The sequence below is a fragment of the Chrysoperla carnea genome, chromosome 2, assembly GCF_905475395.1.
Source record: "Chrysoperla carnea chromosome 2, inChrCarn1.1, whole genome shotgun sequence".
Classification (NCBI taxonomy): domain Eukaryota; kingdom Metazoa; phylum Arthropoda; class Insecta; order Neuroptera; family Chrysopidae; genus Chrysoperla; species Chrysoperla carnea.
Genome location: NC_058338.1, coordinates 56,808,019 through 56,828,893, shown reverse-complemented (window position 1 = coordinate 56,828,893; position 20,875 = coordinate 56,808,019). Strand labels below are relative to the sequence as shown.

Sequence of the window (20,875 nt, the reverse complement as noted above, 5' to 3'; positions counted from 1 at the left end):
TGAAATATATGAACTAAGTTTAGTTCCAACTTTGTAACGCTTAGAAATATTGATGCTACACTTATCCGTTTGAATGTATATCCGTCTGTCCGTCGAACAACACGATGACTCCAAAACGAAAAACGATATCAAGCTGAAATTTTTATAGCTTGCTCAGGACATAAATGAGGAACATAGGTCAATTGGGTCTTGTAAATCGTAAAAAATACAACAAAACATTAAATGTTAAAAATGTTACATATAAAAAACTAAACAACTTTTGTTTGAAACATTTTATTTTAGTGGTACAATAGAGATAAAAATTACACATTATTTCACTACAAACTTATATACTCTTATCGTGTATATAACTCAAAACATTTTTAAAATATTGTAGGAACGCGTTATAGTTTATTCTACATTGAATTTGATTTTATAAATCAATATTTTGTCAAAATGCAATTATCTGTTACTGCCATCAAATTTTAACATAATGCGATTGAACATTGAAAACATTTTGTGTTCAATGTTTTATCATAAAAATATTAATATAAATAATATGGTGTCCTATAGAACATTGTATATTATAGGCTTTGTATCTGTTTTTATCAAATGTTGAATACCGCATTCATATTCAATGTTATATCAAATATTGGTAGATATATAATATATAGACTTAATAAATACAATGAAAAGAAATACATTATATTATATTATATTATATAGTATATATATTAGAGTCTGGAGATATAACCCGAAATATATATCGTACCAAAAATATAAATATAAAAATGGGAAAAGTTCTTATTTCAATAATCGAATCAATAAATACTACACTGTAAAAAAAATTACGCGTTTACTTGGCTTTTGGTCTTCTTAAAGCAAGTCAATATTTCTGGTCTCAACGATCTTATTACTTAATTCAAAAAAATAAGTATTGCCTGCTCAAAAATTTTCTTCCAAACAATGGTAGCAAGTGAATTTCTATTTACTAGCTACCATGTTTAGAACGTATTCACTTGCAACATGTACTATTTTACAATGTATAATTGTTTTTTAAGATTCTAATTATTCACTTGAGCATCTTTTCAGAGTTTAAAAGTATTTGAATTACCGCTGAAAAGCCTTTACTTTCCTACAGTGTAAAGTGCGCTCAAAAATACATATACTAATTCAAATAAATGTTTAAATTGTTTCGCTTAAGTACTTGCAAGTTGCAATTTTGAAACCTTTAACGTATTAAACAAAGTTAAAGCTTTCGTTATTGTACCCTGTATATATATGAAATATATATCAAGGTATATAAAGTTTAGTCCCAAGTTTTAAACGCTTAGAAATATTGATCCTACGAACCAAATGTTGGTACAAGTTTCCATAAAATCGCCTATTTATTCCATTTCCGGTTGTCTGTTCCTGTAATCACGCTAACTCAAAAACGAAAAGAGATATCAAGTTGAAATGTTACAGCGTGCTCAAAACATAAAAAGTAAGTTTGAGTTCTTAATGAGCAGAATAGGTCAATTATGGGTCTTGTAAACAGTTATAGATAGAACAAAAGTTTAAATGTAAAAAATGTTCCTTATAAAAAAAATAAACAACTTTTATTTCAAATATTTTTTCGTAAACAGCACTATTTACCGAGGGCGCAAATTAAGACAAAACTTTGGTGCCCATTTTCTCAAAAACTATTAAAGATAGGCAGTTGAAAATTTGCAGGTTGGTTCAACTAATGGTCTTGTGAAAATTGAAAATTGTTGAAAAAAGCAACAAAAGATTAAAAAATTTTCGAAAATTTTTGAAAACTAAATATTTGTGCCAGTTTTTTAATTTATTCTATTTTATTAAAAAAGTAATGCAAGCACTGACATTCAACACTTGCTATACAAGATATTTCAAAAATTAACTCAAGTCAATTATTTGTTACCACCTGTTTTATAAGATTTTTGGTATTGACATTCCCCATATTTCCATGTCAACCGCAGCAAAGAATTCTAATTATAAAATTTAAATAGAGAAAATTGTGCTACAAACAGTGGCTCGAACGTTTCTAAAGCATTCTCCTACATATTAAAGATATTATACACAACAATATCATATTTATATATTTCATCAACATTACATTTAACAAAAATCAAATCACAATGATATATATTTATTTCATAAATAAATTGCATTTATAGTCTTTTTCACATATCAGCTTTTTGTTAAGTTTTATTGAATACTGAATACAAAAAAAGTTCACAAAAAATCAGTCAATAGTATTAAGCAATAACAATAATAAACCGTAAGCTCATAATGATGCGAAATTTTGATTATTGTTTTCGTCTACCATTTTGGCGGATTGATATCCCTTAGTATTTTCATGTTTTCAACTATTGTTTTTTGTCTGTCGAAAGGATTACAGGCAAGTTATTGACAATACAATTCTTTGACAAAAATGGTGGGAAGTTTTGCAAATGTCGAAGAAATTTGAAAGATGAAGTGTAATAAACAGAAAAAAAAACTCTGCAACCAAATTTTGCAACCCTGCAGACGTTCAATAATTTTCTACCATTTTTTCACGCATTGTATTGTGAATAACTTTCTTCTAACGTATTCAGTAGACAAAAACACCAAATCGTAAAACTGGATTTCCATGGATAAATTCGCCACTCTATCCACGGTTAAAATTACATTTTCTCTATTATCAAACTTAGCTTTAGACAAAAATAATCACGATAATTTCATCACGTCATTATGGACTCACGGTCAATAATATCTAACGACATTTAAAAAAAATTAATATTAATCAAAAATCCATTTAATATAAATTATTATTATTTTATTACTATTTTATTTTAAGAATATTTTGTATTATTAATTTTAAATCAAGTTTATGACTTAATAAGTAATAATTTATTTACTCTATACCTATCAAACAATATTTCTTATTAAAATATTGGCATCAATCTGATTTGGTGTAATTACCCTATTAATTGATTACATAAATTAACTGCTTTTAATAAATTAATAATAATATATATATAAATTAAAAGGTATAAAGCTAGCGTACAAATTTTAGATTTATGTGAAACATGCTAAAAATGTATGTAGATATTTAGTTTTTGTTATTAGTAAGAAGATATCAAAAACAAACGCAAAATTCAAACCATAGAAAACGTAGAACTATAGAAACCATCACAAGAAAGAAATGGACAATAATCTTAAAATGTTGAAATATTTTTCGTTTTTTATCAAGGTTTTTATAGTAGTTTTTTATAGTTTTGTCATGGTGTGCTAATTTTACACTTTTAGGTGTTACGGTGTAAATTCATTATCAGTCATTATTTTCAAGAGTGTCGGACTACGGACGTTGAATTTTTCGAAAGCGGAACAAATAATGCTATTGGTTTTCTTCATACTATAACAACACGAATATTTATCAATTTAAACAAAACTGTTTCGAACAAAAATATGAATTTAGATGATGAGGTAAATAAGTGAATTTGAGATGATACTGTAAGTTAAGATCAATTCATGATATTTTATAGATTTCTTCCATTGACTCCAGCATTTGTTTTTTTTTCAAAGTTTTCCTCTGCTTTCTTTTTTCCATTTCGATTAAAATGATTCACCTCGTATATACAAATACAACTGTGAAAACAACTTAGGCTATTTTTGACGACTCATTCATTCCCTGTAGATTTTTAGGGCACCGTTAAGTTTTTTATGGAAAAAAATTCCTCGCGGGATATCATTTTAAATATAAAAATAGTAAAAATAATTATTTTCTATATTTCAATATTATGTAAGTATTCTGCTAGCAATAAGTAACACTCGCATAAAGAATTAAAAATTCATAATCAAAATTTGGGTAAGTGTTACGAGCTACTTTTTGAATTCTTGGAGTCCACCAAAAATAACAATTATATGAAAATTCATTGACAACATATTCAATCATTTCTATCTTGGACATATTTATAATTACCAAAAGGTTGATTATTGTGTAAATTATTTACTGTAATATGTGAGTAAAAATGTTTTGGTGAACCGGAAAATTTAGGTAAATATTTACCATAATGTGATAGTAACAATTCAATATATGGATCAGAAGGTAAAAGTTCTGGTGAATTTCTTCTCACATCGTTGATGAATCGACCATCTTTTTGAATCGTGTACAATTTCAATAACATGTTTATCATAAGTGCAATGAATCCGGAATTATAATGTAAGGACAATGCATCTAAAAATAAAATTAATTTTAATATTCTTAAAATGCCAAGGTCTAAAAGTTGACAAGATACTAAAAAGAGTCCTTATCGACAAAAATATTTTTGTGATTTTCACTTTAATATTGAAGTGATATGAAAATTATAAAAGAAAACTGGAAAATATGTTGGAAACGTCGGTTTTCGAAAATACTATCCTAAGAAAAACTCAATAACAAAAATATTGGAGTAAATTTTGTAGTTACAAAATGTTAAACTCATTGAGCAACTTTAAGAAAGAAGACTGAGGAGATTCAATTTTTAAATCTTTCTTAAGGTAGTTCCTCCGCGACCGTCCAGTCAAAAAGTTTTGGACTAATACTATCATTCAGTGCATTAACTGTGCTATGACTATTATACATATACCATATATTATTTTCACAAGACTGTAGTTCCTCACTACTGTTTCTAGTATACATATAAACACACACACTATGACATATGCCTTTAACATTAGTCTTCATATCTTTTCCACAAAAATCATCGCTAAAACGAGTTATTTATTTAAGTTTTTTATCGAAACTATATGGTAAATAATTTTTATTTTTATTTATATATTTTCTAAATATAGTATTCTACATTATATTAGTTTTTCATAGAGATGGTGGACGTCATTCATTGGTAAATAAATATAATATTTGTAAATTTGTGTATTTTTATACACTTCTCCCATGTACACGTACAAATTGCGTCACTTTTAATTGCTAATATCTCATGTATGGCATGGTAAATCATCTTCTAATTTTAACAGCAACTGTATTATGAATTAAATATTTTATATTCTGAGTTTTGAGAAATTCTTGGAATATCACTTTCGTGTAGGTACTACCTTAAGAGATTAAAACTTATATGTAAGTAGTACCTACCTACCTACCTACCTACCTACAGGAAGTAATTTTGACTTTTTACCGAAATTGGTTTGTTTAAAACATTGTCTTTGCTATTCGGAAAAATTTACTATGTTCAGCTCTCCCATTGTCTCATACTCACTGTTAGAAAATTGTTCATTTTGTGGGGATGCAATTTGAAAGGAATTAACACTGAACACTTGATTTTGGTCTGTTTTTGGTGTTTGTTTATTAAAAAACAGGTTTGGTCTTGGCGTAATCTCAATAGTTTCAACTGGATTTTCAGTTACTTGAAATGTTCTTGATCTTGCATCATTGTTTCTCTCGTAGTTGATTGATTTGCAATAAACAAACTAAAAAACAATTAGATTCATCGTTAGAATTAATGGAGCAGCCGTCAATGAATATACAACAAACCCTAAAAATACTTCTTGGCCTCTTAAAAATAGTTATTCTTCCTGTATTTTTCTTCGTCAGTTCAAAAAATATGATTCAATACTCTTTTATCTGATTAGTACATGTTTTAAGGATGTATGAGCATGACAACAACAATGTTTGATTTAAAGGCTCAAATTTTTTTTATAAGCTGCCTTTAACTCAATATATGTTTAAATATGTGGTTAAAATTTTAGCATAGGTGTCCGAGCAAAATCTTAAGAAAAAAGTCATTGAAAAAAAAAGTATAAAATACATTGGCTCTTATAGAGGAATTTAAAAAAACGACATATTTTGAAAGTTTTTGATAATTTTCACTTAGAATGAATGAAATTTAAAAAAACTTAAAACAAATAAGCAATGGCATAGAAAAGATAAAAAACCAAGTGAATCCGTCCATATAAGGTATGTACGAGCAGGGTTGATTTAGAGTTGAAATTATTTTTATCTTTTTTTCAAGTTTGATGATGAATTTTGTTATAATTTCATAATGTAGACGAAAAAAAGTATAAAATTTTTCGATATCTGCCTTGGTTTTCAAAATATCGAAAGCTAAATAATTGAACAAATTTTTCCATTTTCGATATTTTGAAAATTACGCCAGATATCGAAAAATTTTATGCTTACTTTTCGTCTTATATCGTCAAGTTATAATATAATTTATCATCAAAATTGAAAATAAATTTTTTAATTTTATTGTTTAAATGAAATTTTCGTTAGCCACATTGTTGAGCGATATCATTTCAACAGTTATTTAGTTGGGGGGGGGGGGGGGGGGGGTTCTAGTTTGTAGTCACAGTCAGTATTTGGAAAGGAAACTGCTTGAGAATATTGTGTGATGTTGCCTTTTTAATATATTGACTTGAAATTTTTACAATTCGTTGCATTTATACCCAAGAATGTTTATACATACTTTTCCCCGAATAATAATTACTCCACTAATAATAATTATCAGACAAAACCATAGCGAAATCCGATCGAATTTAGCTGGTATGTTAATAATTTCAATTTTCAAATTCTAGAACCTTCACTATTCATATTATAATTAATGATAGAGCAACTTTTAAAAATATTTTTGCTGTTACTTCTAGGACTCAATATTGATTAAAATAAATTTTTTTAAAGTGAACAGTAATTTAATTGGACAAGCTCAAAATTTATGGGGATATTCTCTGTAGTAATCTTACAACATTCAGTAAGGGCAATATTGAGGGAGCTGATCTTTCAATAACACCGTCAGCTTAAAATTGATTAAACGCATCCTTAGTCAAGCGTAATGAAATTTACTATTTTAAGTATCAGGTACCTTATCTTCCTATAAAAATTGACTCGATAGTAGTTCAATACTTTTTGAGCTACAGTGGGGGCCGATCTGAAAAACATTATTACCTGCATAACATACATCTATAACGTCGCGAATTTTTCTCGAATTTCAACAGCATAATCGACACACATCAAACATTCAAATGGATTTTTTTTCAGTAGGTATTCATTTTCGAAAAGTGAAAGGAGGAAAGATCTCTTAATGTTTAAATATGATCTCGAACATTGTTTTTAATTAAAAAATACTTCAATTTGTTTTTAACATTAATAAAGAAGGACATAATGAATCATAAAACTTCCACGAATTTTAAAATTTCAACAGCATAATCGACACATATCAAACATTCAAATGAAATTTTTTTAAATAGGTATTCATTTTCGAAAAGAAAAAAATGGAAGATGCTTTATTGTTTAAATATGTCCTCGAACATTGTTTTTAATTAAAAAATAATTCAATTTTTTTTAATATTATCAAAAAATTTCATAATGAATCATAAAAACTTTATCAAATAAATGAACTGTCTAATTTTCTTTGCTTCGAGAAAATAAAGTAAACTAGAAACGTACAAAAATGTAGAAACAAAATTAGTTACAGGTGGAGAGACATTTAAAATTAAATATAGCTTGATAAAAGTGAATTTTTCTTTAATTACGTAATTAATGTTTGATCAAAATTTTTTTCTTTAAATTATCTTTCCATTCAAACATTAATTTTTATGTTCTGGTTAAAAGTCATTAATTTCATCCCGAAAATCAAAGACATCGTAATCTCCTAAAAATTTATAAAGACAATTTTTACCTCAACTGCTTGAAACTATCAAACAAGCTATGTCGTACACTTTATACCTAAACTCAATAATTTCCTAATATTCTGGAAAATCCTTGTCGTCTGGGTAAAACATGAATGTGATTTTCGATACTCTAGGAGACCGATTCTGTTACATGCGCATTGTAAGAATTCATTGAAAGTAAATAACATTCTTACAAATGTCTTAGAGTGAATACAATAATAATTTACTTAATAAGAGAGCTCTTGAGGTAGCATTTTAAGATCATTACCAATCAAATCTTGTTAAATTTATTTCCCCTTGTAATGAATAATTTTATAATTGCCTCATATCTAGATATATTCTACAAAATATTTTATATAAACATTAATTAAACATAAGATAAAATAAATTTAAAAAGTAATATGTGTCTTCTAAATTAATAAATATTTTTAAAATTTTGTGTTTTCGTTCATTTTAAGTTAAACTTGATGTCATTATTAAAATATAAATGTTATTAAAAAAATACAAACAAAAATTATGATAAGAAATGTTTGAATTATACTAAGTGTCTTCGGTCACGTATTCATTTAGAACAAATTTAACCCAGCGACCATTTTATATGTGTATGGGGACTTTAATAGAGAATTTCATGGTGTTTACGAGCTTATTACTATCCAAACTTTATGAAATTTGGAATGCATAATCTTAACATAAAACAAAACTTTAATTTCCTTGAGAATTTTCCTTATTATTTTTTTAATTCATAGGCCACTTAATACTCTAATTAATACAAATTGGAATGTTCATAATTTAACTAATTAGTTATTTTTAGTGTTTATTTTATGATAAGACCGAACTCGATTTACTTTTTACTTATCTATCATAGCCTACTTTCTAAAGACGCAGGAGTTACTATAGTAACAACACACATAAATATAATTGTATGAATGGATATGTAAGTCTATGGATTGTATACATATATGGTCCATATTAAAACTCAATACTATTTTCTAACAAATTTAAATGAGTAATTATATTAATTTACATTTAAAAAAATATTATTTATGGAATTTCGTCTCTTATTTTCATAATTTCTAATGCAACAAGTTTAATAATTTTTTTTTCAATAATTTTAATTTAACATTTACATGTAAACAATTTTAAATTCGTCATAACAGCCTTCTTAAACGTCAAATTTATTCACTTGGTGCGCGGACGGCGAACTGATTTTCACTATCATGACTAAGCACTGAGTCAATATCATAACTACTTTGAGGATAAATGAGAAAATTAAAAAAAAATATATAGTGGATCGCGTGGAGTATCAAATGAAAGAATTTTTTTTTTAAACATATATTTTTCTTATAATTTTTAAATGAAAAGTTTAACAATTTAAAGAAAATGTATGAAAATCGAGTGTATTGACTCTCCATCTATCTTATATTCGAAACTACTGTGTCCAATATTTTGAAAATGGAGGCCTTACTTGATATGCTATGCTTGATATGATAAGTTTTTCAATTCCCACGGGAAACTAAAAATATTCTCAAATAGAAAAGAAAAAAATTATTTCTAATTTTCTTTCGTTAATGACTAAATAATATCTCATCGATTTTGAACTAATATATATCAAAAATTAAAATTGTATGAATTAAATATTCTAACTTAAATAATGATTCTAACTTAAATCTCAAAACTCAGTAGCCAGAGACTAAACTTTCAACATGATTGCAAATAATTTGCATTTGTATAAAATGTGAAAATTTAGTTTTGTATTATGTTACAATTTAATTAATACAAAATAATAAAAACTGACTTATTGATGGATGGCAAAAAATTACTACTAAAACGAGTACAAAAAACAAAATATATACAAGTACTTACCAGTAACACTTCAAGAAAAACTGTTTTGAAAAATATATATTTCATTGTTTCTCCTTTCGTCACAAAAAAATGCAAATGAAAAAAAAAGAAAGTATGCACATTTATTTATAGCTAATGCAAGTTGTACACCTTGAAAAAAAAGAATGCCGATGCGCATAACTTTTAATTCTACGAACTAATGCAAATTTTCAAAGTTTTAAAAAACGGTAACATGTAACACGAAATCTTTTCGAAATATCAATTCACATAATGCTTCAAAAACAAGCCGTAAAAAAATAAATAAAATGCTTGAAATCAGTTCATTCGTTTAATGAGGTATCCATGATTCGATGGCTCAGAATTCGAAAGTTATAACATGCTGATTACACAATTAGCTCAGCATGTAAGTAAGGTAGCTGAAACCAATCTGTTAGTATCTGATTTAAATTTCTGCAATAATAACGTTTTCAATCATACATTCGACTTTGTATCTATGGTAAGGATTATGATAGGTGGTACTTATGGTTTCAAAGTTTTTTTAAATCATGGAAATATGTATTTAATCCAAATTAATCCAGATTATTACTTTTAAAATTTAACTTTTAAATACGTAAAAATTTTGTAAATGGTATTAAACCTTTAGCTTGAATTAGTTTGTTGTTTTAGCTTCGAGATTTTATCATTGGAAATCATAACAGGTCCAACGTTCTTTCTGGGAGTGGGTGGCACATCTGATTTAAAATTTTATTTCCTTATAAACTTCACAGGACATTTTATTGTACTGGGTAAGAAAATCTTAAGCTATAGGAATAGATCTAATTGTCGAATTTTCGAAAATTCTATATTTAATGGTTTATGCGTTTGTTTGTTGACACGTAAGGAACGATGTAAAAACGATCGATTTAGGACTGGTGCCAATCTAAGCGTAACAACAAACAATAGCAAAGTCGAAGCCAAGATGGTAAATGGTTAAGCAGGGGAGCCAGTGGAAGAATAAAACACACTACCTTAAATGCCTCAATAAATGTTGCTGTAAGGAAGTCATGCAAATTATCATTTAATTATTTTTCACGTTGGTTTTTTATTTTCTAAGAGGGTTTTTCATTTACGAGCTTCATGTTTTCCTTGTAATGACTGCTAAGTGGACGATGATTCAAGAAAGTCGAATTCACCTAAACAGCGTGTTCAGATGGATGGTAAAGACGTATTTAATTAAATACAAAAATACAAAATTATCTTACAGAAATAAATGTAGATATTTTTGAAATATGTATTTTACAACGTAAACTAAAAGTTACAGGTATTAAATTTTCTTTAACGATTACACCTGGATTACATTGTATCTATCTACCGTTTACGAAAACTGAAAATAATAGCGAATTTATTTTTACAATTACAAAACTTTCTCACATCTTAATAACATTTTCATGTAAAACATGATAATAAAAGTAACTGATTTAAATATATCTTGAGTCATTCAATCTACTCTGTGTTTTATATTGGTGAATATTAATTGTAATTAACACCATTCAGATAAAACTTTCTGTGTTTTAATAGTTTATGATAAGAATGGAAAGCAAACATTATAAAAATAATATGTTTGGTATAAAAGAAAATGCAATTAACTTATTCTGTGCGTGAAAGATTTTATGCGGTTTGTATTTAGGTAGTACGAGCGCCAAGACAAGTTTAGTTTTGAATTTTGTTGTAGCTTCATGAATTTAGACGAAAAATAATAATAAAATTTTCGATATCTGCCTTGGTTTTCGAAATATCGAAAGCTAAATATTTAACAAAATTTTCAATTTTCGATATTTTGAAAATTACTCCAGGTATCGAAAAATTTTCGTCTTATATTGTCAAGTTATAACATAATTTACCATCAAAATTGAAAATATATTTTTTTTAATTAGTCCCCACTACCGTGCTCATACGTCCTTAATTTGTCATGCACAACGGGTTTGTTTTCAATTATATATTAAGGTTGTAACTTAGTTTTTTTTTTTTCGACCGATTTTGTTTTGGAGAAATCTATGAAAACAATACATTTATCTACCGTTTTCCCATTAGACCAATGTTAAATATGCCTACTTTCGAAGTCATCTATTAACTTAAATAATCGGCCAATCCCCTCTAAAATTTTCAAAATTGCAGACATAATCCAACTTCATATACAAAAATCAAGTCTTTTACCCTAAATTGTCCAGGCTCGTACTTCCTTAAATATGTGAATTGCGTTTTGCAAGCACGATCAGTGCAGTATTTACAACTGTTATGACTCGAGGGAGATAATTGGTGAAAGTCCACTTGAGCAGAGGCGGGTTAGCTTTTCCTTCCCTAAGCCACAGTTTACACTGCAGTTTTTTTATCCTTCGTATATATATAGGGCTTCCAACGGGAGTCTTTTGACCAAAAATTTGTCTACTTTGTTGCACTTTTCTTCTATTTCTATACCTTCTATTTGTTCAGATCTCGTAAATCTACCAATAGCAACACACGGAAACCTTTTAAATTAAAATTTTTAATGTGAAAAAAAAAAAAAAAACTAGAATTTTTTATTAGCGGAGGCCTTAGGTAGCTGTATAAGGTGCCTAAAAGGTAAATGCGTCACTTGAGTGAGAAAAAAGTCAATTCGTGCAAAGTAAAACATATATAGATATAAACAAAAATCTGATTTAAACAAAAGTTTACTGCGGCCATCTTATTGTAACCAGGAGTTGGATTTTGATATTTAAGATGATTTATAGTTATTCGAGCTTGTAATTGATTAACAGCTTACTTTTTCGTGTTTAAATATTTACAAAAACCTTCCTAACATGATTTTGTGAGTAAGCCACATTTTTGGAAATGTTCTATTGTAAGGTACTACCAATGAATTAACTAATTTAAATAATATAAATAGTACAAAAATACAAAAATATCCACCACTTTTGTAACAAAAGGTTTGAGCCTTCATTCATTGGGAAGTCTTCGAATCCTTAAACTATACCGTGAAAGGTGAGGTGGTGACACAGTGCGCATCGAAAATAACATTTAAGTAGACACCATGTCCTTCGATTTTCCAAAAATTAAGATTTTACTCAAATTTCTCACTTTCACACTCTGAAATACCAGTTTCCGTGTCCATAACCGTTAGGGCCTTATCGTATTCTTAATCAAAATCGTACATAGAACTGCGCCCATATTTTTATGAACGTATTCCAATTTTTTAGATCGTAAATCTTATGATTCTTTATAAGTCAATTTTTCTTACATTTTTGAAGTAAAAACACGTTTATTTCCCAAGAGTTGATATTAGAGTTAAGGTATTGGTTTTATTCGACTAGATATGTAAAAAATTTAATTCGATACCAAGCACTACAGTTTTCGAAGTGGGTAAGTTTTTGCCAATCATTCGGGTTTCGCCCCTCTCAATATTCTGTCATATTTTTCAAATGTATTGTTAAATTCTACATGCTTTGATCAAATTTGACCAGTGTTTCGATAATATTCTGGTGCTTATAAATAAATACCATCAAGAAATTCTATGGGAGACGAAGATATGCTAAAATTGAAGAAAGCTGACTTACAAAAAAAGTTATTCTGTAAACAGCATAACAAAACTTACTGTTATAAAACGCATTGGTCAAAACTACATCCGCCAATTTTTACGCTCCTGTGCTTTGTGACTAATTTTTAGGTAAAAATTTTCCTTATTATTAAATTTATTTATTTTTTTGTTTTTGTTTAACAGAATTATTTTTGCAGAGGATATCTTGCCTTTGTTAGTTAATATTGTGTGTTTTTATAATAATAGATTTTAAACTACTGGTACTGCCATCTATGATCTGCCAGACAAACATTTTATGTGTTTCAACTGGTTGCACAGCAGACTGCTAACTATCCACTATCATTGCTGCATTATTCACAATTTAAATAGAGGGCACCAAATACTAGAAAGTACTGTTAAAAAACATCCAACCCAGCCTATAAAAGCTACTTGAAATATCTTAAAACACAGAAAATTTGTATTACTTTTATTCATTGATCGACAACATACTTGTCTTATTACTTTTTTTGATTTATTTGTAACAAATCAAAAATTTTTCTGTATAGCAGATTTGCTGAAGCCAGATTTAATAAAATTTAAAAAAAAAGTAAAAAAATCTATAATTTCAGTAGGCATAGTTCTATCCTTTTTAAGTACGGGCCCGGAAAACTTTTTAATTGCGCGAAGGCCTTCAAATATAAAAATATGCATTTTTATTGTTCTCTAAGAAAATGAGTCAAAAACGCATCCAACAATCATTTTGTCCGACAATTCTGATGACCCGGTACAACATCAGACAACGGACACATCGTTATATTATGACTTGGACAAAATTACTGTTGCATTTACTTAGCCGAGTACTGTACTTCAAAAACTTTCTCAGCAGTTTTATACTAAAAATTGTCGAGTTACCTGTAAAGAATACGCCTACAAAAATTTTGTTTTGCAAATAATTCCCAAAAATTTTGCTAGCTTTATCCTTATTGTTGAATTAGGGTGTAAGGAAATTATATTTAAGTTTATTCTTTGAAAGGGTGGGACTTTGAAATAACCTCATTTTTAACTTTGATTTTTTTATTAAAATAAATATCATTCGCTGCCGCTCATTAAATTTTTTGAAGACACTCCCTCCATTGAGTCGTCGCCGCACATTGTTCTATATTATCCCAAAATAATAATCGATTTTGTATTGGATTCTCCCGTAGGCTCATGTCTTTATCAATGTTTAAATAATAAAAATGTTCTTTATTTATCGGTAACCATGTAACGTTTAATAATGGATCATTTGTTTTTGAATTTGGGTCACCATATTTAGCAAAATTTGTCCAAAATTTAATCATCCGATGTCTGCCAATGCCGGCATCTGAATTTGGTGAAACCGGTAATACATTCAAAATGTTGAAGAAAAGATATCCTGTAACAAGAAATATTCTTTACTCAGCAAATTTATGTACACAATTTGATAAAAAGTTGCCTACCCGAATTCCGATCCGAACGCGCATTTATGGGTAATATATTCAAAATATTAAAAAATAAATATCCTAAAACATTAAATATTAGTTGTGGAAAATTGGATTAATTATTTAACATGGTTTTAATTCTTACCTAAATCGTCACAATGGGATGTTGCTGGTTGGGGCGTTCGGGCAAAATATCTGGATGCCCAATTTAACTGTGTCTTATAACTAAACTCATAAAAATATATTGGTGATTTTGAATTCATTGCCATTGTTCTAGCTACTTCACTTATTTTATGAGAATAAATTGAGTCGGTCATCATCTGTAAGTAAAATAAATCCTCCTAAGTTTTTGGAAATATTATTTTTTGAAAATATCAATAAGATTTTCATTGCAATAAAATTGGAAAAATTTAATCTAAATTAAATGCTATTAAATTGGTTGTCTAGGGTTCTCCGTATTAGTCCCATTTATAGTCCGCTTTAAATTTTAAGAAATATTTATCAATTTTAAGTCACATGAAAGTCTTTATTTTATGATCATAAACAAAACAATTTTCAAATAGAAAATATAAGTACAATTTTTCGCCCAATCAATATGATTCAAAATTTTGAATGGATTTTTTATAAAAAAAGAACCTGAATTTTCGATACAATTTGTTACATTTCTGGTTTATTTGAAAAGGAAATCATACGGAGTTTTTTTACTAAGAATTAAGACCCCATTTTTTCTGTTGAATCAGCATAGTTTAATTTATCGATTAAAGAACGTACTTACGTTGTAATAGCTCATTAAATTATTGTAACTAGGCATCTGGTTTCCATAGTAAAATTCTTTAATTTTTTTCCCAAATGCAAAAGCTTTTGGTGTATTTTTTTCAATACGTAGATATCTTGGTATGGTGTCTTGCTCATCACTAAAATTATAATGCACATTTGTGTCCCATTTTAAAAAGAACGCTCCTTCTTCTGAATTAAATCCTAATAAATATGGCACATCATTGTATTGTTTATTGGCAATTATTTTTTCAGGCATTGAAGTGATAAACGGATCTGCATTTCCGATTTCATTTTCAACGGTTACTACCATTTCACTGCGATCGCCCAAATAGGGCAGCTAAAATAAAATTAATAGAGAGTCAAAACTATCATTAACTCATCGTTGTTAACACTTAAGCGTTCAATCAGAGAGCCTTAAGTTTGTTTAGCACTAAGAAAATATTTCGAGCTGAAATTTTAATAATAATATATTTATTAACATGTTATTTATCTAAAAAATGGGAAAAATATAGTTAGCTGTAAGAAAAAGAAGAACTGCCACAAAATATTCATTTAAAAATTAAATTTGTGCCCATTTTCAGTTAAGCTTTGAAAAAATTTAGATATACATATTAAACTTACAAAAGTAGTTCTTAATCTTTTTTGTGCTTTTAACAAAGTTGCCGCATCAAATTTCATGAAGAATTCGAAAATTTGTTTTTGATTACTTATATCACCATTGTATTTTAATAATCTAGCCAATTCACGATATCTTCGTGGAGTAAAGACAAATGGTTGTAGCGCAGTGCCACTATTTGAAATTGCTCGATGAAATAAACCTTTTGCTAATGGAGACAACATTAATAGGTTTACAGATGCTGCGCCAGCACTTTGTCCAAATATGGTAACTTTATTAGGATCACCCGAAAATTGTTTTATATTTTCTTGCACCCAGCGTAAAAGTTGCACTTGATCTTTTAAACCAGCATTTCCAGGTACATTCACTGATGGATCATCAAAACTTAAGAATCCTGTACAAAAAATTGGAAATTATGTTTTATTACCTAATTTAAAAGACGAGTCGAGTCGAGTTAAGATTTTCTTGGTATTGAAAGATTTCTTTATAGTTATGGTTCTATTGAATCCTATTCTATATGCGAGGCTTTCGAAAATTCTGCTATTATTTGAATAACAAATAATTTGGATGTGAATAATGAGTGTGGACCAAAATAATGGGTATAAAAAAATATTCTAAGCAACTTTTTCTTATAATTTTTTTCGATATCTCTAATCATTTTTGATGCTAGGCAAAATATTTATAATCGACCTTATTTCTTAATTTGTAATAGGCTGAGTTTAAAGTTCAGTTTTCGGTTAAGTATCTTAAAAAATGTGACCCATCACATATGTGCATCTCTGTGCAAAATTCAAATCGATATTCCTACAAATAACGAAAATATGAGGATGTTTTCATATACCATTTACTTATGCCATCAATGATTTTTATTAAAACTGGTTTTATTTTTCGATTCTCAATGATTAAATTTATTTTCTCAGTTTTCATTATCAAAGTTTTCACAAACTTTTTCTTTCTCAATTTTAAATCCAAAGCAATATTAAAATCTTACCAAAAATATTTAAACGATAGTTGAAAGTCACCAAAACAATATCTTCACACATCAAATATATCGATCCGTATTGTTTGTTGTCACTACTTCCTGATCCAAAACCACCTCCATGTATAAAAACCAATACAGGTTTTAAGCTGGTGTTTGTATCGTTTGGTAACTATGATTTGAAAAAAAAATTAATTCTATGTTTAATTTTTAATAATTAAGGATATAATTACATGTTTTGTGAAGACATTTGCATAAAGACAATCTTCATTTCCAATTATACTATTTGTAAATAGCGACCTTTGAACACATTCATTACCCTGCAAATTCGCCATTCGTATGCCTGACCAGTCATTTGGAGGCTGAGGAGACTGTAATTAAAAAACTTCATTCAAATTGACATTTAGAAATTTTTCGTTTTTAAAGTCAGTGGGTCTAGGTAATATTCCCAAAAATCTAACGATTCAAACGCTTTTGAGATTCCAATTAAACTCCAAAAACCAACAGTTTTAGTCAAAATATTACGTTAGTCTGACACAAAGGCAAAATTCGTTCCTTTTGAAATGAAAATAAAAAAATAAAATTTTTTATTAATAATTTTCTTACCTTAAATCTAAGTGTATTAATTGGCGGTTTAGCATATGGAATTCCATGAAATCCGAAATATGGTTCTTGGCAATCGTTCAATAACACGTTTCCTTGTAAACTACCACTAGAAACTTTAACTATTGGACCTATTGGAGGTATCGGTAACAATCCACTCGACACTATTATTAGTAAATAGAAGACAGTAATTATTGGAAGTAAATACATTTTGAATAACAATACAGTTAAGTTGTGTTTCAATAACGAACTAAACAATAATATTTGTTGGATATTTTAATTTTTTTTATAATGCCCTTTTAAATAATTAAAAATTTAATACTTTGATTTATTTTATGGTTTATCGTTTATATTATTATAATTAGGGGAGCGGAGGCTAATACCGTACAGCGGCTAATTCCGTACATCACTGTTTATCCTGAAGGAATTGAGCTGCGTGCGTTTGCTTGGTGTCAATCATTAGCGCAGTAGTGTTAGTGTAGCCTCTTAAGTTACTGTGCTATTAAGGGTAATAATTTTGGTATAAATAGATGTTATGTGATTTGGCGCTCGTTTTTATAACTTTTAAACATCAAAAAATAAGATTTAAGTACCTATTTTTATTAAATTTTATAATGAAATTATTATATTTCGGACTATAAATATCTTTATAATAAGATTTTGATCAAAGAACCCCTTTATTGAATTTTTTTTATGTAAATTCTCATTCTTGAAATTTGAATTCGGTTTCGGGAATTTCCGTACACTGTACGGTATTACCCGCAATGAAGCATTGCATGAAATTATTTCTCTATAAGCAGCAGTAAATGCAGAATCAGAGATATCAAATGAACTAATTTCACAAGTAGAAGCAGTAAATTTAGAATCAGAAATATCACAAGAACTCGTCTCCAAAAAAAAGCAGAGATTCTAAGCTCACCTAATTTCTCCATTACCAGACAGTAAAAAAAAGCATATCTGTGTATTTTGTGAATAAATAAAAGATTACCCACAGTTAATTAAAATTATTCTTTTTATTTGTGAAAAAATACCTTTTTTCAGGCTTTTTAGGTTCTTAAAATTATGTACGGAATTAGACGCAAGTCTCGGGTAATTCCGTACAAATAACTTTATAGAATAATTTGATTTTGACACTGTCATATTGGACACTGTCAATTATGGATTATTTATATAAAACTAGACTAAATTTATGATGGCTTGATACATAAAGCATTGTATTCTATTAAGTAGGTTCGAAGAAATACACGTTTAAAGTTAGGTGTACGGCATTACCCTCCGCTCCCCTACTTTTATTTAAATATTTTAATTATTCATAATTACAATGATAGTATAAAAATAATCGTACTAATGTTTGCAACATAATCCAAAGATTAATATAAAAACTAACTTAAATAAAAACAAAATACAATAATTATTGCTTCTGAGAATTAAATCAATTTTGGACTCTTGGTTTTATACATTTGTAAGACGTCTGCTATAAACACTATTTCAAAAAAAATAAATAAACGGATAAGTGAAAATATAACAAGTTAAGGTTTACGTATCAATTGAACTCTTGCATGCAGGATATTTTGTAGTAAGGTCCATAAAAATTGAAAAAACTCAACTGCCGATGAGAAATTTTTTTCCCAAGGTTGGGCAACATAGTAATTAGCTTCCGCAGTATTATTATCTTGAGGTAAATCATTTCTCAAATGAATATTACGACAACATGCACTCTATTAAAATCGGAGTTAATTTTTTAACTGAAAATAGATATTAGAGAATTTTAGAGATCAAAAATATTTAGAATAAATATTTTTCTAAATTTAAAATAAATTTTCTAAAGGATGTACGAGCGCCAGAGATATTTTGGATAAAAGGAAAATTTTAGGGAGGATAGCCGGTATATTTAAATAAATAAATGACTTCAAAAGCAGATATATTTAACATTCGTCTTATGGGAAAACGGTAGACGGATGATATGTTTTCATAAATTTCTCCAAAACTAGTCGATGGAAATTTTAAAAATAAAATATATAACTTAAAATTAAAACAAAACTTTAATAAATTATTTAAAGCAAAACAAAACCCTTGTGCCCGACTAATTATGGATGTATATGAGCTCGGTAGTGGAGACACAAATTAAAAAATATATATGTTTTCAATTTCCATGGTGACTTATGTTATAACTTGACAATATAAAACGAAAAGTCCGGATAAAAATTTTCCCATATCTGGAGTAATTTTCAAAATATTGAAAATTAAAAATTTTGTTTTATTATTTAGTTTTCAATATTTCGGAAACCAAGGCATATATCGAAAATTTTTACTCTTATTTTTCGTCTACATTCATGAAGTTATAACAAAATTCTTCATAAAAGTTGAAAATAAGATACAAATAATTTCAGCCAAGTCTAATCTTGCCATGGCGTACTACCTTAAACTTATAGTTAAAAGAATGGTCAGATTGTAGTAAATTTGATTTTTTTTAAATTTTGCATATTATGCAATTTATAAAAATTAACCGAAAAATTATCAAAATTACATATCCATTTACGACATCTTATCTCGTTTTTTTCTACATAAAATATTATTCTCTAGACCACCATAGATATCGCTCGCACATAAAAAAAAACGTAGCTAATATAAGAAAGAAAATGGAAAAACTAATTTATTTTCTAGTTGGGTCCTGCAGTAGAGCTACGGAGCCATATTCCCAAATATTCAAATCCGAATACTCAGTTAGTTAGCCCCTCCTAAATAGTCTTTTTGAACTTATCTGTACAATTATTCAATGATTATTAAATATCTTTTTTTTTTTTAAATTCCAAAATGACCTTAAAGTTTGAAACGTACTCCGGTCAATAATTAAATAAGTTTTACCAAAAATTTTAATTAAATAATTTTTTCTAGCTGGGTTTTTCCGCTAGAATCTATCTTCTGATTTGATTTAATGTATATTCTTGAGTCTGTTTGTAATAGACCTCTTTGAAAACAAAAACATTTTTTATCATTCAAAGCCGTTTCCACAACACATATTCCATGATGATTTCGCTGTTAACACTATATCCAACAGTCAATTCTCAAATAGATTTAAATTTATTTTAATTGAGACACTTCGACATGTATCAGTGACATCAAAAGAAATCAGCCTTGACTTTCTAAAACAACATCTTTAATTTTCTCTGCTAACTCCCAATTCGTTTTAATCGAGAAACTTTTTGGTGCAGGTAGATTATTAAATTCCGAAACAATCAATTAAGCAATTTTAAAGCAAGGACGGATTTTTATAAATAATTATTGCTATATTTGTCCCGAAGTTTGTGTCCGCATGTCCTTAAATAATGATCGTCGCTCTTTAAATTTGAAAGCTTAAATCTGAAATTGTAAAATAGTAATAAAACATGATTCAAAATATAAATATGAAAAATTTCTTTGTTCAGGGCAGGGCTTGATTTAAGGAG

General features: G+C 27.9%; 2 protein-coding genes across 3 annotated transcripts; both read right to left on the bottom strand.

Annotated features, from left to right (window-relative positions):
- Positions 1-3,911: 3,911 nt before the first annotated feature.
- On the bottom strand, positions 3,912-9,542 carry LOC123292800. The gene is made up of 3 exons (XM_044873514.1): positions 9,487-9,542; positions 5,217-5,427; positions 3,912-4,201 (listed from the first exon to the last, which is right to left on the bottom strand). The coding sequence occupies exons 1-3, from the start codon at positions 9,529-9,531 to the stop codon at positions 3,912-3,914; spliced, it is 546 nt and encodes a 181-aa protein (XP_044729449.1). The 5' UTR covers positions 9,532-9,542.
- A 4,548-nt stretch (positions 9,543-14,090) lies between these two features.
- LOC123291987 (juvenile hormone esterase-like) lies at positions 14,091-17,710 on the bottom strand. Of its 2 annotated transcripts, XM_044872481.1 has the most exons (8): positions 17,433-17,710; positions 17,060-17,197; positions 16,839-16,998; positions 15,853-16,241; positions 15,230-15,568; positions 14,600-14,774; positions 14,473-14,535; positions 14,091-14,408 (listed from the first exon to the last, which is right to left on the bottom strand). In XM_044872481.1, exons 1-8 carry the CDS (start codon positions 17,637-17,639, stop codon positions 14,101-14,103), a joined length of 1,779 nt encoding a protein of 592 aa, XP_044728416.1. In that variant the 5' UTR covers positions 17,640-17,710; the 3' UTR covers positions 14,091-14,100. The 2 variants fall into 2 exon arrangements, with proteins under 2 accessions (XP_044728416.1, XP_044728417.1); XM_044872482.1 differs by lacking the exon at positions 14,473-14,535.
- Between the last annotated feature and the right edge of the window lie 3,165 nt (positions 17,711-20,875).